This window comes from Acomys russatus, chromosome 32 (genome assembly GCF_903995435.1).
Source record: "Acomys russatus chromosome 32, mAcoRus1.1, whole genome shotgun sequence".
In the NCBI taxonomy this organism is placed as follows: Eukaryota; Metazoa; Chordata; class Mammalia; order Rodentia; family Muridae; genus Acomys; species Acomys russatus.
The window spans coordinates 6,345,422-6,370,267 of record NC_067168.1 but is presented as its reverse complement, the minus strand read 5'-3'; the positions used below and the strand labels follow the sequence as shown (position 1 = coordinate 6,370,267).

The 24,846-nt window shown below is 44.0% G+C and overlaps 1 protein-coding gene across 1 annotated transcript in view; it reads right to left on the bottom strand.

Annotated features, from left to right (window-relative positions):
• Gclc (glutamate-cysteine ligase catalytic subunit) overlaps positions 1-24,846 on the bottom strand; it is a 42,202-nt gene that overhangs the window by 9,450 nt on the left and 7,906 nt on the right. The window contains exons 2-6 of the mRNA XM_051140071.1: positions 11,976-12,088; positions 10,734-10,916; positions 7,796-7,909; positions 6,192-6,250; positions 5,964-6,097 (exon numbers count right to left, since the gene is read on the bottom strand). Coding sequence (XP_050996028.1) covers positions 5,964-6,097; positions 6,192-6,250; positions 7,796-7,909; positions 10,734-10,916; positions 11,976-12,088 — 603 coding nt within the window. The remainder of the gene's footprint in view (positions 1-5,963; positions 6,098-6,191; positions 6,251-7,795; positions 7,910-10,733; positions 10,917-11,975; positions 12,089-24,846) is intronic.

Sequence of the window (24,846 nt, the reverse complement as noted above, 5' to 3'; positions counted from 1 at the left end):
GTCATTATCAGGCTCCACAAGCAGTAAGTGCCACAAGTGAGGTTGGTGGAGAAAAAGGGGTGGGTGGTGGGGGGGGTCACCTCACGGATGGGAAGGTTCCAGGTATGAGCTTGGTTTAGAAGTTGTCTTGGTCGTTAAAACACTGTGTAGGTATTTTGATAGGGATTGCATTGCATCTGTAAGGTCCTTTTGGTAAGATGGCCATTTTTACTGTTAATTCTCCCAGTTCATGAACAAGGGAGATCTTTCCATCTTCCGATGTCATCTCCAATTTCCTTCTTCAGAGACTTGAAGTTTTTTTTTCATACAAGTCTTTCACTTGCTTGGTAAGAGTTACACCTAGATACTTTATATTACTTGTAGCTATCGTGAAGGGTGTAGTTTCCCTAATTTCTTTCTCAGCACAATTGTCACTTGTACACAGGTGGGCTATTGACTTTTTTGAGTTGATTTTGTACCAGCCACTTCCCTGAAGGTGTTTATCAGCTGTAGGAGTTCTCTGGTGGAATTTTGGGGGTCACTTATGTACACTATCATATCATCTATGAATATAGATAACTTGACTTCCTCCTTTCCCATTTGGATCCCCTTGATCTCCCTTTGTTGTCTTATTGCTATAGCTAGAACTTCAAGTACTATATTGAAGAGATATGGAGAGTAGGCAGCCTTGTCTGCTCCCTGATTTTAGTGGAATTTCCTTTAGTATCGCTACATTTAATTTGATGCTGACTATTGGCTTGCTGTATGTATATAGCCTTTATTATGTTTAGGTATGTGCTTTGTATCCCTGATCTCTCCAAGACTTTAAACATGAATGGGTGTTCGATTTTGTCAAATGCTTTTTCAGCATCTAAGGAGATGATCATGTGGCTTTTTTCTCTTTTAGTTTGTTTATATTGTGGATTATATTGATAGATTTCCGTATATTGAACCATCCCTGCATGCCTGGAATGAAGCCTACTTGGTCATGGTGAATGATGGATGTCCTCTGAGAATCTTCACTCAGTGGGGGATTGGGACAGATGCTGGGACTCCTTATTGCAACTACAGGTGAGAGAGATATGGTAGAATGGAGAAATAGAAGGACCCAGAGGCTGGGGGATCTGGACCCAGGGTGGCCTGCAAAAACTACTGTACCAACCAAGGACAATGCATGCAGTAAACCTAGACTCCCTAATCAGATCTAGCCAATGGACAGCTCATTCTCCAGCTGTGTAGAGAGCAGGGACTAACTCTGACATGAACTCTGGTGCCCCCTATTTGACCACTTTCCCTTGGAGGGGAGGCCTGGTGGTGCTCAGAGGAAGAGGAAGCAGGCTACCCAGATGAGACCTGATAGGCTGTGATCATATGGTGGGGAAGGAGGTCCCCTTCGGTCATAGACCTAGGGGAGGGAAATAGGGTGAAAGCGGGAGGGAGGGAGGGAGGAACGGAGGAACGAGAAGATACAAGTGAGGAATAACAATTGAGATGTAATCTGAATAAATTATTTAAATTAAAAAAACAAAGAAGTTGTCTTGGGTGAATTTAACCAGAAAATTGTATGTAACTATGTCCCACTGCACAGGGTCAACCCTCACACCATCAGTGTAAGCCAAAAACACATGACGTCAGCAAAGATAACAGAGACATGCGCAAGGCAGTAAAACTTTAGCCTCCTGTTGGCTTCTGAGAGTGGAGGGGCTCACATACATTTTGGTATAAAGAAAGGTTTGGTGACATTATGGGTAGCTTTCCAAATATACTGGAGGCAGCATGTGGGGTGCAATTGTGAAAGGAGGTAAAACCAGAAGGGAATAGGGTGAAATCACTGGTCTGAGAAGGAGAGAGCTCAGGGCTAGCAGAAGGGGCAGTGGACAGTTGAAGCAGGAAGTGGGCTCTAGGGAGTGGTGGGCAGGGCATGATGGAGAATTAGGTTTTGTTGGGTGCTCCTAGGACATAGAGGACACAGAGGTGCCGGTGCTGTGATGTGAAGGTTAGTGGGTAAGAGGTGCCGGTGCTGTGATGTGCAGGTTAGTGGGTAAGAGGTGCCGGTGCGTTGTAAGAGATGCCGGTGCGGTGATGTGCAGGTTAGTGGGTAAGAGGTGCCGGTGCTGTGCTGTGCAGGTTAGTGGGTAAGAGGTGCCGGTGCGGTGATGTGCAGGTTAGTGGGTAAGAGGTGCCGGTGCTGTGCTGTGATGTGCAGGTTAGTGGGTAAGAGGTGCTGTGCTGTGATGTGCAGGTTAGTGGGTAAGAGGTGCCGGTGATGTGATGTGCAGGTTAGTGGGTAAGAGGTGCTGTGCTGTGATGTGCAGGTTAGTGGGTAAGAGGTGCTGTGCTGTGATGTGCAGGTTAGTGGGTAAGAGGTGCTGTGCTGTGATGTGCAGGTTAGTGGGTAAGAGGTGCCGTGCTGTGATGTGCAGGTTAGTGGGTAAGAGGTGCCGTGCTGTGATGTGCAGGTTAGTGGGTAAGAGGTGCCGGTGCTGTGATGTGCAGGTTAGTGGGTAAGAGGTGCCGGTGCTGTGATGTGCAGGTTAGTGGGTAAGAGGTGCCGGTGCGGTGATGTGCAGGTTAGTGGGTGTGAGGGGATGAAAAAGTCCTGTAAGCAGCTAGGTCTCCAAGACTCTGAACTTGAGAGGGCAAAACTGAGCAGGATAGTATTTGGAGAGTTCAGACAATGCCCCAAGCTCAGGAATACTATGCAGGAAACCTCACAAGGGGCCAATAGGAACTGGAAAAAACAACAACAACAAAACCACAGGAAAAACCACCCAACTGGTTAACACAAATCCTCTAAAATAATTACCCCAAAGAAAAAAGTCTTGTTTTGCTTCACAGGGAAGGGTGGTAGTAATGGTCAAGGAATACATTGTGTGTAACAGCACAACTCTTATAACCACAAATTGGGAACAATTTTAACTTCCTCCATTATGGCTGTTCAACAATGACAGCTTTCGTTTGGTCCTGATGCAGGAAATAATTGATGTGCTTAACCCTTGAAATAACAGTGTTAAGAATTTCATGTTACTGTTAAAAATCTTAGTTCCAATGGCTTAACTGTATATCTCAATCATCTCTTATAACATCAGACAGGTTCCATGGGGACACACCTGCTGAATGACATAAGGCACCTGCCTGCTGAAGCAATTATCTAAACAACTAGGTGTCCTGATCTTCCTGGAGTTTCACTGTTAATGCTAAAGTGAGTAGCACATTTCAACTATAAGTCATGGCAAGTCATTAGCCACTATACATTAAGACAATGGGAAGCTGTGCTGTCACCATTAAGGAAAAGGGCGTCAAAGGTTACAGCAAAAATTTAAGGAGGGCTGGAGATAAGGCCACTGATAAGCGAGGTAAGGCAGCTTCATTAATGACATGAAACTTAGAAACTAACTTGTGAGGCCAGGGAGACCTCACGGGAACGTGCTTGCCTTATTAGCACTGGAACCTGAGTCTGATCCCTAGAACCCCAAGATTGGAGTGTGGTGACCGTGTGTTTATAGTCTTGGAGCTGGGGAGGCAGAGGCAGGCAGATTCATTTAGTAAGGATTCTACGTGGAATGGGGAGACTGCATAAGCAGAGCACTGTTTGCTGGCTGTGGTCCTGTCACCTTGGGGTGAGCTACAGGACTGTGTCCTGACGTTCTCTAGCCCAGAAATATGGGGCACTGTCTGCTAAGTGACAGAGGGTCATGAAAGAAAGAGGACAATAAAGAGGGGAACATGGGAAAAGATATGTTGAGATACTTTAAAAGCCTCTGAGATGAAGAAGACCCAAGTATTTCCGGATGTTGTGATGGACAGTCTGTTGAGAGCATTCTTAGTTGATCTATGTCCGTCCTGTGACTTTTAAGTATGTTACCGTGTGTTACTATCTTTGTAATGAGCACTTCCTGGATGGTGTCTGACTGACTTTTCTTAGGTAGCTTGGGACACAGCAGAGGATTCATAGGTACACTCTAGAAAACCCACCTTTAGAAAAAATCTAAGAAAAGCAGGGACTGAAATTTGAAAGCTCTGTTTATAACAAGGGCACTTATTTTAAGTCAATTTCATAACCACCTTCCTGGCTCTAGAGTTGAAACTCTATGCATATCAAGTCAGACAGAGCTTTGCTGAATATGGTGCCTTTAGTGGGGAAAGTAAAGCCCAGGGCTCTGATACCTTAACACAGACATGAGCTCAGGAAGCTCTGAAAGCTCACACAGGAGGGAACGTCACTGTGACACTCACAGGAGGTAAAGGAGGAACTATGGAAACATGGATGCTAGAAACCAAACCTGAAATGTATTTAGAATCCAGTTTTGAAGCCACAATTTTCTTAAGAAGAAGGGAAAAACCCAGAGCAGGCCGTGGCTGTTTTTGTTTATTAAATGATTCTCAAAAAGTCTGAAGAGTGAAGATTTACTTTCCTTTGAGATGGTCTCCTTATGCAGCCCAGGCTGCCCTGAACTCACAACCCTTCTGTAGTGCTGCGTCACAGACCACCACTGGCACCAGGAAGCTCACAGATTCCAAGGTGGTTAAGTGTTTCATTTTGTCGAGTTAAGAGTTCCATTAACTAGAAACATTACTTGCATTTCTTTTTGAGCTTTTCTACAATAAAGAATTTCTTCTGTCCTAGTCAGAAGATAGAGCAGGGACTTTTGCAGCTATTTGTGAATTCATCTCATTCATCACACATTATAATTATCAGTGACTACAGTTTTTAAAGTGGAATACTGTCACTGGATATGTCAGGGGAGGCAGCACTGAACTCACACCTTAAGTAGATAAGAGAGCTGTGTCTTCACCCACAAAAACATTCACCCAGCAGTAGGCCTCACTTGTTTGCATAAACCAAATGTCTTGAGAGAGAGAGAGACTGTCCCTTTGGAATGGTGTTTCAGTGACCGTGCTTCCCTGACAGAGCCTGTTCAATATTAAACCAAGGAAAGGCTGGGTTCCGGGAGCACTCACAGAATTCTGAAGCCATGTATTTTAAGTGCTAGAGTTTAATGGTCCATTCTAGAAATATTTGTATTTAAGACAGGAAAGCAGATAATGCAGTCAGAAGTCAGTCTCCTTTTAAATGAAGCATGGCCATTTCTAAAGGAACATACTAGCCTCTATTTGGAGGATACATATGTGATCCTACCTAAGCTTGTCCGTTACCATGTTATGTTATACAGCGTGGCAAAGTCTGACTCAGGCTGTCAATTTGGGTTATCTGTAGTTTTGAAAATAACAGTCTGGAAGCTTATGCGATAAACGCGTGTTCACCTGCAGCCTTGAGAGAAGAATGCCGAGTTTTGTGGCCTTTGTGTCAAGGCCAGTTTAGTCAATGAGTCAAAACAGCATGGAGCAAGCTGAGTTAACAAGTGACCATGAGCCCGTGTGGGAGTGGGAGCTCTGCTTTCCCCTTTCCGGTCCTAAGTGAGCTGGGCACAATTCTGCCAGGGGACATTAGTTATTTGGTTAGGCCCAACAAAAACTTTAACTGCGTTAAAAGAGAAATACTGCTGTATTGCCTGTGTAACTTAGCCAGGGGCAAGGCAAAGGCTTCTAAATATTCATTCATTTTAAAAACCATGAGGTAGCTTTGAATAAACATAAAAATGTAAATACTAAACAATCTTTCTCCCCTTGGATCATAAAAATCATTGGATTCTCCCACCAGAGATCTTTTTCAGAAATAAAGAGATCAGAGCCTTTATTAACATCTGCAAAGGCTGTCACCGATGGCAGTAAGAATCAGGCATCTAGAAAGGGCACTGGCAAATACTGTGCATTTTAAGTTTAGAAACAACTGCACACCTTTGTGGTAAGCTGTGAATTCTCAAAAGATAGGTACAAAAGACTTTTACTAAGACAATCTCATTTTTCAGGAAGGCAAGCTATCTTTTGAATCAAATTAAGGTGATTTTTAAACAAGAAACACGAACAAATTTAGTAAGCAGAAAGCAGAGAACTTTTAGCCTTTTCACGAACAGAAGCAATACCTGAAGACAGCAATTGCCCATCCCAAATCCCATGGCATCCATGTAAATATGGTCTGGCTTAGAAGCCTTTGATGCCTCCTCATCTTCAGGAAATGTTTCTACAAATGGAGATGGTGTGTTCTTGTCCTTGAAGACTGTATTATTCATTAAAAGAAGAAGGTAGAGTTGAGAATCAAGGGTAATGGTCCAGCATGATGCCCCAGCCCACAGCCCCTGCCCCAGACTCACTTGGCACATTGATGACGACCTTTTCTCCTCTCCTATGCCGGATGTTTCTTGTTAGGGTACTAAACAACCAAACAAAAGAAAAGGTCACAAGAACTGCCACACTACGGAATTTGAGCACATTGAAAGGAATGGAACCAAATCCTATCTCAAACTAAAACTCCAAGACAGCCTTATGGCACATGTGGCGTGCTACCCTAAAGGTTTTCTGAAAGAGGCGTGGAATACAGCAGTTCCGTGGCTCTGGGTAGGGGCCATTCTCTCCTGCTCACCTAGTTTATCCCCAAGTTCAGCTGAGGTGGTCCCAGGCAGCATAGTCTAGCTAATTCTAACACTTCTCATGAAAACCCTGGTGATTTCAGTCAACTTCAAGAACGTAGGCTTTGGTTATCATTGGAGTCTCCATCCTTCCTCACCTGCCTCAGCTCCTCAGTCTCACAGTGCTCCCCCCAGTCTCACCTGGTGTATACACTATGGCCACCGAGCACTTGCAGTGACTAGTACCAATTCAAACACACAACTTTAACAGTACAAAGAAAGGAAAATATTTCCTCAAATTTTAGAAACTGATTATAAATTGCAGTAGCACTTTAGATAAGATTAAATAAATTATAAAACAAGGTTCACTTATTTTTTATGCTAGTATGACTACTAGAAGAGTGGCCTAGCAAGAGTGGCCTAGTTTGTGACTGACATCTGTTTTGATGCCTGCTTTGACCTCTCAGTCAGTCACGACACAAGGCCCTCCTGTGTGAGCCTGTTCTGTGAGGGATTCTGGGGTTAGCTTTTGATAACTGTCACAGTCCACCTTTTCTTGCAACTTAGTACTTTTCTCTTTAAACACATAATAATGCTTTAAATTGGAAACCATACATATAATCTTTGTCTAGCAGGATGTGGTGGCGCATGCCTTTGACCCCAGTACTGCAGAGTCAGGCAAGGGGGGGATCTCTTTGTGGCCAGCCTGGTCTATATAGTGAGTTCCAAGACAGCCAAGGCTTTGTAGACAGATCCTGCCACAAACAAACAAACAAACAAACAAGCAAGCAAGCAAACCAAAGTCAGTCAGTCTCTGTCTACCTTACAAAGACTTTGAATGCCACAGATGTGCGGCCTGTAAAAGGAATAAGCTCGGAGAGTTCCTAGTGGCTCCCATGCTGGGTCAGGTGAACTCATAGGAAGAAAGCCAAGATTAAGCTGGTGCAGGACCTAAAACAACTTAAAGCTTAAGAATTAAAGTACAAACTACAGTCCCAGAAGACACAAGGATACCTGTGCTAGGTGTATACAGAATGGAACTTTGTCACAGCACACAGACTAACGTGGGCTGACGACAGATCTGGTAGTAACTTAGAGAATAAAGGAATAGGCAGAGAAAACCTCCCAATACAAGTGTTTGCAGAATTAGGACTGAAAAAGATCTGTAAAATAAGGTGCAGGAAATGCGCCAGGGACTGTCAGGACGACCCTGAAGTGAGCAAGGCAACCCTGGTGTAGGAAGCACCGTGAGCAGCTGTGTCTGCTGTCACCTCTGAACCCAGTACTTGCCTGAGAGGAAATCCTAGAGCAAACACTGCGCCCCGGAAGGCAGTCTGAGCCTCACTCACCCAAAGCGGGGGTGCTTGTTTATGGCTTCGTCTGGAAAGAAGAGAGACTTAGATGCGCCTCCTTCTTCTGGGTTGGGTTTGTGCTCCGGCAGTGTGAATCCAGGGCAGCCTAGTCTGCAGCCAAATGAGAAAGAAGCAGGTGGGAAACAGTTTAAGAACTAATTAGCGATAGTCTCACCATAATTTGCAACTGTTAAAAACATGTATTTTTCCATTACTCCCCACTCCAGAGGGCCCAGCAGTATTTCCAAACCAATGTAAGTGCTGAAAATGCTGGCCCCTTTGTGCCCCTGTTCTGTGCTCTATGGTCTTGCACTGGGGTCTCACTTATTTATTCCTGCTGATTGACTTTATCAGTGTCCATTAGGCATCTAGAAACATTGGCTCAGCTTCCCCCCACCAGAATGGAGCCTGTGGTTACAGGTGTGTTCTGAGGTGTGGGTTCCCTATGGTGCTTCTTCACTAGCTACAAATGCTCAGATTACCTTTCAAACCCACTCACTACGTTGCTCTAACCTCCGTATGAGCCTACACCAGGTCTCCTGGTTTTTGTCTCTGCAATCTCCTCAGAAATCCTTCAAGGTTCAGCAGTGTCTCCAATGTCAGTTTACACCAGTGATCCAAGTGTATTGTCTTATTTAACCTTAAGAAGAGTTCTAATTTCAAAACAGGTCTCTATAAAGCTCAAATTCCCACCTCACTTGAATAAGGCGGTTCTTCCAAGTTAGTGAAAGCAAAACAAGCTCTTGACAGGGTTTCAGATCAGCGGTAGGAACTACTAGCCCAGACTTTGTTTCAACTCCTGCCAGTCATAAAGTCATGTCCTCGTGGGCAGCCCACAACTGACACTGCTGCTCTCATCTGGAAAGTGTTTCCTGGCACCAAGGCTTTCTGGGCATTCGTGCAGCCATTGTGTGTCTTTTCTGAGCCCGTGAACTTTAAAAAACAATTAAAAAAAAAAATCTTTAGGAGAGTGATAGATATTATGCTGGGGGGAATCCTAGCTTCCTAGAACCAGGCAGAGGCCAGCAGATCTGTGTGTGTTCAAGGCCAGCCTGATATAGAGAGCAAGTTCCAGGACAGTCATGGCCATACAGAGAACCCTGTCTGGAACTGCAGACTTTCTGGATAGAACATATTATTATAACCTTTTTCTCCAGAGAGCACTTTCCATACAGAACCACTAACTGAGGCAAGAGACACAGAAGCGTTTAGCCAAAGCCTTTACACTGTGGCCCAGAAAGCACACTACCTTCAATGCTACACATTTCGTACACTGTCCTGCTCAGCCCTCTTCCCCTCCAGCAGCTTAGCTGATTCTGTCATTTTATGATCTAGCCACTTTTCCAGTGTCACCAACCAGGTCGCCAAGACAGTGCCTAGGGAGTTCCCTGTCCCCTCTCCTAGAATGCCCTGGCACTTTTGTGCCAACAGTCCAGCCAGATGAAGGCTACAAGGCAAATGCGTGACACTATCTACCCAGCCTAGGTTCTCAAGGTCTCTACTGCTTCCAGAATAACAATCAAAGTTCAAGACAGCCTGCCCAACCCCACCAGTCACCTGCTCCCCAGCTTCCTGGTCACGGCAGCCAACTTCCTGTCTTCTGCTTCCCACCACGCTGTCCTGACTCCTCTTTCCCAGAATATCCCTTCACTCCGTCTCCTGTGAAATTCCTCTAGAGCTTTGGACATGACTGCAGTCATCTTCCCTTGGAGAGGCCTCCCTCCACCCCAGAATCCATCACATAGCCATATTCACACCCCACGGCATTCCCTGACTTGTCATTACATATTTACATAATAGGTATTTGATTAATTTCCACTGTCTCCTCAGCTCTGTAGAGCAAAGCCTGCCTGGGTCTGGTACAGAACACTCAGAGTCTCTAAGTGTCTGATAATTGAGTTAAGGTTTTAATTACTATACATAGGATTTACAATAGGGAGCTTAAAAACAATAATTTCTATTTAAAATAACATCCTTCTAAGATCAGTGGTATGATTCCGAACGCCTGTGCTCTCAGAAGAAAAAGCAGCATCTGCATAGCGGGCTGTCTTAAGGCTGGGGATGCTCACATGCACAGCTCTTTGGTGGAGGAGGCAGGCGTCTAGCATGGATGAATGAGGTTTGTGAGTACAACTCCAGCCTTACATACGGGCACTAGACTTAGTGTTGGGTATTTGTGTGCCCCTTTCACTATGTTTACTTACTGTCATAACTAGATTTGGTGACAACCCCTAAGCTTCCAGCACAGCACAAATGTGACTCAGCTTGTTCAGCTAGTATCTGGCAAGAGTCCAGCCGGAGCAGCAGTGCCCAAGGTGCGTCCCGTGCTCTTGCTTATCTGCGCTGCAATCTGCCAGATTGTGAAAGTATGCTCCCTCCTCAAAGTTCAAAGGCACTCTGGGGCTGGGATCCACACGCACACTGCCTCGGTGAGTGCGAGAGGGCAGACACTCCTTTGAGAATGAACGTGCGAGTGCAACTGCTAGAGCCCAGTGATAGGAGCCCAGGAGACTGAGCCCCTCCCCAGCGAACTGGAGCCACACTCTCCCCACACTGCCAGCCAGTCCCAGTCCCAGGTCACCCCGACCCAGACCGGATGTGTACAGGCACTACCCACCAACTGGAGAGTCTATGCAATTTCTGTAGCAGCTCTAATGTAAGTGGTTCAAAGGTTAGCACAGGTCAGCTGTGAGGGTGGCCAACAGAAGACTGTAAACTTATTTAAAACATGAGACTTGGTAGGGGTAAGGGGGGTGTGGGTGCTCAGCTGTCCAGTCCCCTAACGTGAACTTTGACCATGATAGTGCCACACAATCCAATAGTACGAGCCGCCCTGAAGTGTGAGAACTGTAGAGCAGGGTGCCAGGTCACGGTGTATTTTCTCTCTCACCTCTGCTCTGACACTCCTGCTACCACACATTGATATAGAACTAACCTGGGAAAAGAAGTTATTGTACAAAGAGCCTGATTTTCTCCTAATACAGACGTAGCCTCCTTCCGGCGTTTCCTCATGTTGGCCTCCACTGTGTTGAACTCAGACATCGTTCCTCCATAGGGTTGGCCAGGCGTCCCTTCAATCATGTAGCTTCCATACTCCGGCCTCCAGAGGGTCGGGTGGCTATAGAGAAGTCATTTTAGTTTCAGCTTTTTTTTTTTCTGTAGTTCATTCAATTTTTATAAGTTTTTTGCTTGTTTTTTTGTTTTTTAAGTTACTTTAAAAAATTTAGAGGTCTTAGGTACAAATGAACAAAAGGCTATTAAAAGCTGTAAACCTTCCGTAGCTTTTTAGTACTTAAGGTTGCTAAATATATTGAGTTAAAAATATTTATAAATAACTGAAAATGCACACAGGTACTATGCCCAGGCAAAGCTAGTCCACTTTACCAGGAAGGAACCGACACCTTGCAGGCTTTCAGCTCAATGTCAAGGACCTCAAGTGCAGCTTCCCAAACAACTAACAGAAAACGGGCTGAAAAGCAGATGCTCTTGGCCCCTCTCTGCTCCTAGGTAAAGAAGTATTTAACCAGAATTTAAAAAAAAAAAAAAAAAGGTCAAGTGTGGGCGCATACCTTTAATCCCCAGCACTTGGCAGGCAGAGACAGGCAGATCCCCAAGTTTGAGACTGGCTTGGGGATAGCCAGAGCTACTCAGAGAAACCCTATTTTGAAAAACAAAAACAAAAACAAAAAAAGAAGAAAGAACTACTTAAGCATCCTGCTGCTGAAACAAAACTGCCTCCAGTTTTGTGTGGAGCTCTGCTCTGGATCTCAACCATATTTCAGAAATGTGTCTTTAAGAAGAAGGAAGTGAAGAAAAAATAAAAAAATAAAAATAATTAAAAAAAAGAAGAAGAAGAAGAAGAAGAAGAAGAAGGAGGAGGAGGAGGAAGAGGAGGAGGAGGAGGAGGAGGAGGAGGAGGAGGAGGAGGAGGAGGAGGAGGAAGTGTCCACACTGTAGCTGACTGTAGTCAGTGCTTTGAAGTGCCCGCACAGTAACTATTGTTATCCACACTTTATAGAGATGAGGAGACTGAGGCATGAAAAGGTCAGGTGACCTGTTCAAGCCTACTGACTTCCCAAGTAGACAGACCAGAACTGGATACTCTAACTGGGGACCCACGCCAACATTGCCACCTTCCGCCATCCTGCCGTCTAGAAATCTGGGTGCATCAGCTTACTTGGGGTTTATTCTTTCCCCCTTCTCCTGCAGAGTTTCAAGAACGTCTTCTCCGTGCAGGACCAACTGGACTTTTCTATTTTCATGATCAAAGGACACCAACATGTACTCCACCTGCGGGGCATAATAAAGGAAAGGGATGATCATTTTTCCAGACTTGAACTCATGACCTTCAGAAACAGAGCAGAGCCAAGTGAAGGGCGGGAGGAGTCACAGAACCCGGGGAAAGTCGTATGTGCTGTACACAGCTCTTGTATACTATAAACCCTGCAGAGCACGGTCTGTCCATAGTTCCTTGTGAGAGCATGAGAACTCATTCTCCGATCCCTCTTTTCCTCTGTTCTGCTCCACAGCCCACAGAAAAGTCAACGGGTCCATCTGACAAGTGCTAACGGAGGCACCCTCAGAGCCGGGAGGCTGGGGGCTGCACGTGCAACAAGGATGCATTTTACTGCTTGTTCCCTCAGCTGCGTCAGCAAAGAGGCGCTCTAGACGGTTGAGTCAAGATAGATTACACTTCCTGGCAGATCCTTCTACAGCCCTGTAATTCCCCACCATCCTTCAAGCACTAAACTCATAAATGCACCAATGTAAAGACATTATTTTTGAGACTCAACAATTTAGTTTTGGTATGCCACAAGTAAAGTAATTTAAGACAATTTCCTTGATCTGAAATTCAATACCATTTATTACATGTGGTAGACTACTAATCCAAAAAAAAAAAAAAAAAATCACAGGTCAAATAGCAAAGAGAGACTTTTTGTGGACAGAGTACAACTTGAACTTGCTTTTGTTTTCTCTGAAATGGCATGCTTTACAACAATGAGAGTTGGTGTGCAAAGCTAAGATTATGAATAACTATCTGCAGATGAAATAAAATAGCTACTATCTAATCTAGGTGGGAAGATGTGGAACTGGGTTATTCAAGCAAATGCTTAGCTGACTCTTCCAAGGGCAGCAGCAGATATGGCAAGCTGCTGGTCCACAAGACAAACCAGGCCCAGATAATATAATTTAGCATGGCTTATTTTTATTAAAGGGAGGAAAAAGGAAAGAAAAGGTAGATGAGACTGTATTTTCTTCTCTTGATGTTTCACATAAACTCAAGCTCACTCTTAAGCACATCCAGAAGCCAGCCCACAGCCTGTCCACTCCCTTCCGAGACTGCAGGGTTGTTGTCAGTACCTCTTCTTTAAGTGATGTGGACTTAGCTCAGTATTGGTGGGCATTTAAACCAACCACCCCACTAACTGGTTTATTGGAATTTGTTTTGTTTTTCAGACAGGGTCTCTCTTAGTTGCCCAGGCTGGCCTTGAACTCACCATGTAGCCAAAGCTGGGCTCAAACTCACAATCTTCCTGCCACAGCCTCCCTAGTACAGAAAGTATAGGCATGTACCACCGAACCAGGCAGAAGCAATAATTTAACAGGCTCTTTTGTTTTTCAGTTAAAACATACAGAGGAATAAACATTTATAAGCACAGGAAATGACATGTTGATTTAGAACACAAAAGCAAACTAACTAGCCAACTGACCACCTAAGTAAACACTTGCAGCTAATATTACTAACCATCTAATCGGCAAAATTAGGTTCCTATTAAGAATGGGTGACATACTGGTTTAGGTATGTGAAAGAGAAAGAGAAATGCTGTAAGCACTAGATCAGTGTAGTGAAAGCAGAAGGCTGAAGCATGTGGAAGGGTTGTCCCTGTAACAGACTGCCAGACAGCACCCACAGACCCAGGACTCCTTAGCTTAAGCTGTTAGAATTGAGGGTATGGGAAACTCACTCCCTGAATTGGTACTGTTGTCTCCACAGGCATGTTAAGTTGTCTGCAAATGAGCACAAGGAAAGGGTGCCTGTGACGTTTTCATACATATATCTCTCTTACAGATTAAATGTGGAACGCTACCCAGAGTCTCAGGTACTTGAACACTTGGTCCCTATTGATAGCACTGTTCTGAGAGATCATGGAGCCTCTGAGGTTAAAGTTATGGCCGGCAAAGGTGGGTCACTGGGGGCATGCCTTGAAGGTTGTATCTGCTTCCAGTTTGGTCTTGGGATCTGTGCTTCCCACCTTTATGTGTCCTATGCCAAAAGTTCCCACCTCATGGACAGACAACTCCCACTCACCATACGTTCCCACTTCATGGACAGACCACTCTCAGTTACCATGTTCCCACTATATGGACAGGCCACTCTGTCACCATAGGTCTCAATTTATGGACAGACCACCCTGTCACTATAGGTTCCCACTTCCATGGACAGACCAGGAAAGTTCTCCGTAAGTTGCTTCTGCTGGGTGGAGGGAATCTTCTTCCTTTACTCTTTGGCTGCACACATTTGCCTGGCATCACCAGTTATAAATAGCTTGAACAGATAATAAACTTTCTAAAAGAAAAACTGAGAAATAACTCTTAGTTTACTGCATCTGCACCATTTATCTGTGTGCAAAATAATCAAGAATATCTGTGGTCATTATACAAATGACTAAACTGAAATGACTGGTTCATTTCCTAGTTTTTCTGAAATCCTAAATTTTAGAAATCCTAGCCTCAAATTTAAAGCATCAAGGAAGGCAAAAGGACAAAGATCTCAAACTCATTCTGTTTTAAATCAGCCAAGTGAACAACCCTGAAGGTTCTAACAAACCAGACTCTTAATTGAAAAATAATCATCCTGTGGTTCCATCAAGCAAATAAAATAGAAAATATCAGAGTATTTACTACATGAGAAAGAAAAATTAACTTCTTTTTTATAATGCCTTTGTTTAAAAGTTCCTGAGCACTTTTCAATCTTAAGTAAGTGAACATAAAACAAAATGAGGTTTTTGTCCTCTTGCCTTTCAAAAGTAGCCCACAGAATTGCTCATTTCATTACTCTAAGCAGCACTGGTCACCTCAAAACACTAATGGAATCCCTAACCAAAATGTGGCTTGGCCCAGTCATCTAATGAATGAGTGATAAGGAAATGATATAGCAAGCCAAAGCTTTCCTATATATGACTCGAAAGCCACAATCCATGATTTACATGATACCCAGATTTCACCCCTTTCCTAACTGCTGCCTTGAATACAACAGAGAGAAACAAAGCTAAAGAGAAACTAATGCAACAGTGTGAAGGCCTTCTACGCAATTTGACTCCAAGGACTAATACTTAAGTATTACCAGTCACTGTACCAAACTGGGTCATTCTTACCCCTCAGAAACGTGGGATCAACAAGACTGGGTGCCACTGAGAAGAGAAGATGCCCAAGAACGGAAGTGTTAAATTATCAGAAAGACAAAATTCACAACAGCATAAAAGCAGAAGTACTAGATAAACACACAAAACACCTTCTCAACACCTGGGGCCAGGAGGTTACAGGGAAACAGAAATAGGAGGTGGGACAGGCCAGATGAAGAAAGATGAACATCCATGCCTTTTCTAGGAACAGAGAGATTCATCAAACGCCACTTTCTACTTCTATGTTCTTTTTAGTTGCTGCCATGGCAACTCTCAGGTATTGGGGTACTGAGGATGGACTACCATGTGTTAAAGGCTACCGGTGGGTGGGGGTGTTGTCATCAGTCTGATGGCCATCTCAGAACCAATTTCAGCCAGTCCACCCAAACAGGGACTTCTGATCCAAAGGTATACTACCCTCTAAGAGCAGGGAGATTCAGCCAGGTCACCTAGGCAGCACCTGGAGCAACTAACAACAGAAGTCACCTTACGTCAGGTTTTTCTTTTTCTGGTTTCAGTTACCCGCACTCCCAAAAGCTGTCTTTACTTCTGACAAAGATCAATTACATAACTCTTATTACAGTGTATTATAATTACTTGTTATTCTCTCACTGTGAGCAGCAGTTAAACTTGATAATACTTACGTATGTGTAGGAAGATCATATGTAGGGTTCAATGCAGTATAGACGGCTTCAGGCACCTCTGGAAGGTGGTCTTGGCAACTAACCCCAATAGTAAAGAAGTGAATATGCCAATTCTCTAACCCTTCCTGGGCCATAAGGCCAGAATCCCAGCAACATGCCATAAGCAGAATGAATGCATATGCCATTCTGAAGCAGGGGAAAAACAAAACACGTAGCACACATTAGCACCAGATGCCTATGTTCTGTAGTGCACAGATAACTCCCTACACAGAGTTTGAAACGAGGCTATCTAGCACCTATGCATTATCCTTCCATATGGAGAACAGGCCCAGTAAAAATGCTTGCTCACTTTGCTATCTTTTAAATGTACACTGCGTTCTCTATCGATTACCACTTAGATCCCTTACACTTCTGTAACTGAGAGTAATTTTTATGCCATTAGATAAACCAGTTGATTCAACAATTGAATCAAGAACAGAGAAATAAAGATCTAGTCTCTAATATCCATGAGCTGTTGAATCAAGACAAAGACACACACAAAAGACTATTATGAACCCTGCTGTATGTGTTCATGTTGCTAGGAACAACCAGACTTGACCTTAAGTCATAATGCAGGTCTGAGCAAAGATGAGCATCTTCATGTTCATGAGAAATTATACCAATAAAAATAAAGAATCTTAATTGAGGGTGATGTGAATACTCTGCAATATACTGAAAACATAACTGGCACAGAGCAAATATTTGTAGTATTAAAGGTTAAAATAACAGTAATAACATTCAAAATTGTAGGAATTATATGAATCCTGTAAGAAGCATTTACCAGTAGTACAAATTAAACTTTCCACCTCCTCTTAGTTTTTTTTATGTTGAAGGCCTTGGGGAAGGAGCTGGAGGCTGAGGCAGGCTGAGCATTTTATGAAATGCTCCCTTCTTGGTTTCTACTTGAGGTGAGTAAAGAGGAAGGTAAGCCATTTCTCTAGGATGAGTGGGAAGCTTCCAGAGAAAGATTATACTTTTGAGAAGCCTCCATTGTCAGCTTCTGTATGAATGACAACTAAGAATCTCTACACTCAAAAGTATGTATCCCATGCCACACGCACCTGACCCTGACATGTAAGGAGCCACACAGTACTAGATCTCCCTACCCTCAGTGTGTGGGAGACTGTATTCTAGGGAAGGTCAGTGTAGGAGGGCAGAATGCAATGTCTCCTATATCTTAGAGAGGTCTCCACTCACCCTCCAGAGGCAGCCTGCAGGGCCAACCCTGCCACTGTTGGCTGTCTTTTTTTAGCTAGAACCACCAGCCTTCCCCCAGAGACCCAGTTTTCTCCTTGCACCAACCCTGAACAATTCCATAGCCATTCTGATGGTCAAGGCTGTAGTGAGAACAGATGACTAAATGGTGGTTGGGAGTTCTCCCCCGGCCCCCTCCACAAAAAAAAATTAGTATTTTGTTGTATGGAGAAACTTTTCTAGATCTAAGGCATGGTCCAGCTAATACTCGTTTTTGTTGGTTTGTTTTGTTCTTTTTTCCTTCAACAAAATCCTGAGCTGAGCCAGCCTTGGTAACCCTGAAGAGCTGGGAGATGAAGCTTTTGCTCTCAAGGTTACAATACAGCTAGAAAGGCAGTCAATAACACAAGAAAACTACTTTAAGGTACTTAAAATGTATGTGGAGTGTCAGAGTCTAGCCAAATCTAGGGGTTCAGAGGCTTCCCAGAGGATGTGCCCTTTATATTAAAGCTAATTCCTAGAAGGGACACTGGCTACACAAAGGCAAGTGTCTACAGAACATTCCCTCAACATAAACAGAGCTTCCTTGAGGATGCTCTACCTCTCTGCCCAGTAGACGTAGCATGAGCTCACACGCCAAACATCGTCTCACAATAGTTCCCCTCTAAATCATAAACTCTGAACCCTGGGACTTTGCCTGGGGTCTCGAAAACAAGATTGCCTACACACAAAATATTAATAGCCCATTTTAGGGGCACACTCTCAGCCATCAAGGTGGACAGCACCATTTCCGTATCTAGCATGATACACAACCATAAAGCACCCAAATGCTACTACATTTTTAATCACTCCGTAGTTAGGTAGGGAGACTCTGAATGGCAAGACCAAGAATATTTGTGCTGAGCACAGTGAAAAACTGAGAAATCTATGGTTGTTTGAATAAGAATGGCTCCCATAGGCTCATATATTTGAATGCTTAGTCACCAGGGAGTAGAACTCTTTGAAAGGATTAGACAGATTAGAAGGTATGGCCTTTTTAAAAGAAGTGTGTTACTGGGGGTGAGCTTTGAAGCTTTAAAAGCATAAGTCAGGCTTAGGTGTCCTCTCCCTCTACCCTCCTCCCTATTTCTCCCTCCCTCCCAGTGGTCAGCAGATGAGGATGCAGCTCTCAGCTACTGCTCCAGTGCCATGTGTGCCACCACACTCCCCCCAGCACGCTGATAGTGAACTAAACCTCTGAAACTGTAAACAAGTCTATGTATATAGTGTTCTGCCTGCATATATGCCTGCAGGCCAGAAGAGGGCACCAGATCTCATTGTAGATGGTTGTAAGCCACCATGTGGTCACTGGGAATTGAACTCAGGACCTTTGGAAGAGAAGCCAGTGCTCTTAACCTCTGAGCCATCTCTCCAGCCCATGCTTTCCTTTTAAAGAGTTGCCATGGTCTTAGTGTCTCTTCACAGAAGAACAGTGACTAAGACTTAACTCTAACGCAGACATTTTCATGCCAAAATTAGAGATGGGTCAGATTTGGTTCAAGGTGGACTCTAGTGTTATCATAAGTATCAGAATTATGCATTTCTGGTCATGCTTTAGCAGTTTTGGAGTACCAAGTACAAACTACTGTGGTTTTTTGCCTGTGGTAATATGGCACTGTAAACTGATAAGATATTGTAATAAATTGCTCATGCCTTAAAAAGTAAAGATTTCCAGTGGAATCTTAAAACATCTCATGTATAATAGGACAATTGCTCCCCCTTCCTCCTTACACATACTTCAAGATATCAATTTATGCCACAGAAGTATACAATACACTCTAGGGGAAGTTTAGATATTTAGAAATCAGAATGAAGTTGGCTTCACCCTGCCGTGGTCTTTGGCTGGCGTGCAGCATGCTTGGTCAGGGCTGCAGCTTCCAGAGCTGGCCATGTTTACCTTAGAACATATTAGCTATGAATGTCGATCTCAGCACTGCGTAAGTGAACTTCTCTTGTAGGTAGACTTACCTCTCTGAGTCACTTTGGCTCACAAAGGAAATCCTCTTCATGCCTAGTTTAGTGAGAAGAGGTCCATGTGAAAAACCAAGACTTTAAAAGAGAGAAGAAAATAGGATTGCAACTCTCACAAAAGGAAAATATTATGTTTTCCATATGGTTATTTAGATTTTAATTATTATATATCTAAAGTAAAATTTCAGTTATCTAGTCTCAACTAAACATTAAAACTAGAAAGGACAAAATCTAAGAGAGAGCAGAATTCTGACCTGGACATGCAGACAGCGGCACAGAAGAAGCCATGAATGTCGGTCGCTCTCCTCCCTCATGCTTACAACTTTTCCACTTTTATTTACTAATCTATGGTTTGGGGCGTATCATGGTGCCTGTGTACACATAGATTAAATGATAATGCTTAGGAGTTGGTTTTCTCATGTCGTCATGTGGGTTCCAGGAGTCACACTTACGCTGCCAGGGTTATGGTGCCAGCAACCTTTACCCAATAAGCCACCTCTGATCTTCATGCTTAACAGATGACAGAAAACATCTATTTTCTGGGCCTCTGAATTTATGTTAGCTATTTTTTTTAAATCATGCAATTACTTTCAGCATGTTATTTTAAATTTTCTGGCATGTATGAAACCCTACTTTGTTTATGAACCAAACTAGTCTTCTTACTCAGACCTAAGAAGGAAGCCTATCAGGTTACCAAAGTGATATTTGTTTTGGCCACCACTGACTCGCAATATTATAAATATAAGTAGCCATTTACCTCAAAACAACTGTGCTTTGGAACTTTAGCATCTAAATTTAAGGACAATCAAATTCCTTAGCACTTTCCCAAACAAACTATATTCTCCTGTCAGTTCCAGTGACAAGTCTGTGGAGAGAGGCCGCTTTCAGTCAACAGGCCTGCAACAGGCAGAGCTGGAGGGGAGCTGAGGTCGCTGTCTTAAGAGTGAGAGATCTGTGAACCCTGCGGTGCAAGGGACTTTAAGGCCTTAGGTGGAAGCATGCCTGTTATTAGAGAGAACACTCATGCGTGCTCTCTGTGGGTGGCACTCCACTCCGTGCCTGAGGCACCAGAGACATGAACACATCCCCTTGTACCATTTATCTGCCTTGTCCTAAATCCTGTGAGAAGCAGGAGAAACTTGGGTGTTTTGGTTCCTAGGAACCAAATCATGCAACCAGTAACAGGGGCCCCAAACAGGTAACTCTAAAGCACCTGCTGTGCTCAGGACTCATGCCTCAGGGATAGTAATACAAGCACCCTTTCTCCCAACACACACAGTTCAGTGCCACTCTCCAAAATGTCAAGAATCTGAACACAGACACTCTGTAAATCACAACTCACATGCCCTACTCCAAAGCGGTACCTGCTGTTTGAGACTGACCACTGAATTCATCCCAGCCTGTTTTAGACAGGCTTGGGACAGGCCAAAGGTCAAGAGCCTTTGGGTTCAGCAGAGGCTGCCTAGCTGCGAAGCAAGCTCAGCCTGAGCCTTTAATGAAGGAAGGGCTGGTCCAGCCTTTGCCTTTCTTAGGGTCAGTGTGCCAGCAGACTGGCTGGGAAGGCTGCAGGCACATACTCAGCTTCTCAGCCTTTGTCCTCTGGACCGAGGATTTACTATGTACGCAATAAATAAACAGTGTCATTCTCAGACCGCTGGCATCTCACTGGCCATCTGATAATGAAGAATGCTTATGCTTAAGTGTGCCTCTATGGTTCTGACATGTCCTCGTGAGAAGTGGTACTTTATCGCATGCCTTATTATTCCTCTTTTCCTCGTTCCTCTGTGGTGAAGTCTGTACACAACACCAGTTCCTGCTGCCGGCTTGGGCAGCTACCTGGGGGGAGGGGACAGTAAAGAGAGCAGACAATCCTTTTGGAACCTGGGATCCACATGCTTCTTCACTTTGCTGTGTTTTTGTTTTGTCTTAAATAATACAAAGAAAAGAGCAACTTCATGGGACCCTGGAGAGGAAAGACACTGAACACACCGCCACCAAAGGCCGGTGCTCATTGTTTCTAGCTCCACAGCCGGAGTATTAAGTTTTCAAAAGTTGACTGCAACACCTTGGTGGTCACGGAAGGTATGGTTAATACTAGATAATATGTATTTATTGCAACAGGGAAAGAAATACAGTAATATCTCATTCAGGTGGCACAAATACTATTTCACCTGGACTTTTATTTTGGGTCTGGTCTGAAAGCTACTTATGTACAGAATATGCTAACAGGCTGACCCAGGGTCCTTCACTGTGAAGACCAATCACGCCTGTGTTCCAGACCCTTCAAAGGCTCACAGTAAAAATCCTCACTGTCCTTGCAGAAGCATCAGATCAACTGTCCTCCTCCAGCCAAGCCTTTCCACCATGCTGCAGGCACACTTGCTCTTCTGCTTCCCAAGTAACCATGCCGGGTCTCCAAAGCACTCCTATATTACCTCTTCAGGGGAACTCTGTAGGCCTCATACACTGAGCCCCCCTAAAGTGGCCACTCACACGTTAACAAATAAATTGCCTTATCTACTCTGCTTTCCCAAAAGCCCTCTTTATATAAATGCACTCTTGTCATTTAGAACACAGGCTTACAAACCTCTCCATATACATGAATGGGGATCTGCAACCAACTGTACACTCTGCTGTTAGCTGTAAGACACTCGCATGCTTTCACTTTGTATTAGGTCCTCAGATTTCTTTAGGCAGTTGCATTTATTTTTTTAGTTGTAATGAAGCAAGTCACTTGGAGTTGTGAGGGGTGGCCAGGCTGACTCCTGCTCCTTTTCACCTCAGTCCATTCAATCCATTTTTCACAGTTCATTCGGAGCCAGGCAACAAGACAGGCAAGCTCTTCAGAGCTGAGTACAGAGCGAGTGATCTCTGGGTAGGGGCTGGGAGTGAGGCGCATGAAGCCTGTGCTTTCAGGACTTCCTGACTTACTCTGCTTCATTAGAATGGTCAGCAGATCATAAGCCCTAGACATAGGCAACTCATGGCCCGTCAGCACAGGCAGGACCCCTCAAGAGTGCTAGACAATGAAGTACCTTTAGTTCCCTGTTAGGTATGTCTGAGACTTGCAGCTCTCAGAGAATGAATTCCATGAGGACCTATCTTTTACCTTTCGAGCTTCTAGCGACTGCTGCTATGGCTATCTTAAACAGTGCAGAGAAGAGCGCTGACTTCACAGATCTTTAGGCACATGCCTATCTCCATGACACCCTAAGAAAACCAGCTCCCCACTCCTGCAGTTACTTCCAATTCGATTAAAAAAAAAAAAAAATCACATCCCAGATTTTCTGTGTGTGTAGCATGTACACCTGAGGGTGCATTCATGTGTCAGTGCCTGTCTTCCATCTTGCTTGAGACGGTCTCTGCCACTTTTCTACCCTGTATGCCAGGCTAACTGGCCCATGACCTTCCAGGATTGTCCTGCCTTCACCCTCTATGCCCTTGCTAGAGAGCTGGGATCACAGATGCTTGTGCTGCTACACCTGGCTTTCACATGGGGCCTCAGGTCTTCACAATTCATGCTAAGTACTTTATTCACTGAGCCATTTCCCCAGTTCACATCTTTGATGGTTTCTAAGAGTTTCAAGGAAAATATTCAGGAGTCTCTTGATTTAGGGTTTCGGCTAATTCAGGACACCTTTTAGAAACAAAGGACTTACTTAATCTTAAAAGGGTTCTGCAAGAAAACTGCAAAGACGACAGTGGATCCGTGTGGACACTTGTGTCATCCGGAACATCTGTCTTTAGGATACTTTTGCAATCTTATTGTGGAAATTCAAACTACAAATTCCTGACCATAGCAGACACAATATAAAGAGAGCACTCCAAGAGTCCCACAGAGCAGCACAGGCCTAGGACAGAGCAGGGCCTATAGACAAGCTTCCCTCAAGAAGCTGGTGGAGCGGGCGGGGTCTGCTCCTGAGATCCAGGAAATTCCTGAAATTAGCTAAATCCATAAGTTCCTCTCTAAGATTATGGAAACAGTCAACTACTGGAGAGGAGACTGATAGGAACTGTTCCCTGCCTTCACGTCCTGCAGAAAGCCCCAAGATTGTAGCTTTAATGCGTCAACACCCAGGCTGGGTGGCCTCTGCTATGGTACAGCTGCATTCTAGCTGTCCATTTTTCTGAAAGGCATCCCTCACCCAGGCCCTTGTAAGTGGCCCTAATTAGTGCAACGGCTTGTCAGGCGGGACTTCAGTGGGATTGTTTCTTTGGTCTGCCACCTGTGCTTTATCTGGGGTGAACAAATATTTGCTCACTCCTGTTCCCCAAAGTCTCATGCAACAGCTTACAATACCACACAACTCCCTGTACAGCCTATGAAAAAGGCTTTAAAACCCGAAAAACATGAATTCAACAACACAACATGAAGAGCTATATTAAAAAGGGTCAAGGCATTAGGAAGGTTGAGAACCTTTGGTATACAGGAAGTACTCAATAAATACTCCTGAATTTGAAAGCAATCCACTATGGAAATATGGCTTTTGGAGTCTTACCATGTCAGAAAAGTTTGTTCAGATTTTCTGAAGAGCAGTTTGTGCCACTTATTTCCCTCGTTGATTAGAAGAGCCGTAGGGCTCAAACAGGCTTACTTACTTACTATATACAAAAACGTCACAAGTTTACTACTACGCATGGCTACACAATCAGAGCGTAGCCTTTGAAACACATTGCTTCAGAGAAAATGTTAAAACCCAGTCCTGACAGGGAAAAGAAATGAATTCTAATATTTGTTGTGTGTATTCCATGATCTTCAAAACTTACATGGCATTTAAAACATTTTCAAACAGTTAAAAAGTATTAAAAGCATTTGCCTAGAATACATAAAGCCCTGACTCGAATCCCTGGCACCACAAAAACAAAAGGGAACCAAAACAAACAAGAAAAACTTGACTGAGTCTTGGTTACTGGGTGTCTTAGTAGCAGGAAGACAGCCAGCTTGGACGGAGTACAGTCAAAAGAGAGCAGTCCTGGGAGGACAACAGCGCGGGCAGGCTTCCATTCCCTACCCTTAAACAAAAACTAATATAAAACCCCCAACACTCAGGAAAAGCCCTCGGGAGCTGCAGAGCCTCCTCAAGAAGCCAGTCTTACGTAAGTTAATGTTACGCAGAAGCACCAACTAAATTCTAAGTCAGGAGTGCTGAGTAGAGGATGCATAAATATGGCAGACTTTCCTCGAGTTACTCACTCAGTAACTATAACTTCTTTAAACAATCCTCCCTCAGCTGGGCAGTGGTGGCGCACGCCTTCAATCCCAGCAGAGGCGAGCAGATCTTTGTGAGTTCAAGGCCAGCCAGGTCTACCAAGGGAGTTCAGTGCAGCCAAGGCTACATAGGGAAACCCTGCCTCGAAAAACCGGGACAAAAAAAAAAAGGGATCTTCTCTCTAAATAATTATATTTCAGAAGTATTGTGAATGCATACAGGAACATATAAACAAGAAGCATCTAAGAAGGCAAAATTCACTTCTATCATTAAAAAACTGGAAGCATACTCAAAATGGGGTGTGACGGGGGTCAGCCAATGGCAGGTGACCTGAGTTGCCAAAAGCCATCATTAGAACCACACTAATTATCGTAGTTCAGTGTGTCCAGAAAAGTGAATTTAGACAGACTGAAGGATAAAAGACAAATTTAGAAAACCAGCCAGTGTATATGGCTTTACCTGTGCAAGGCAAATACATCAAAAACGAAAAAACACTACTGAGAAATTAAAGATGTAGACAAGAGATTTACTCATTCATGAGATTTAAT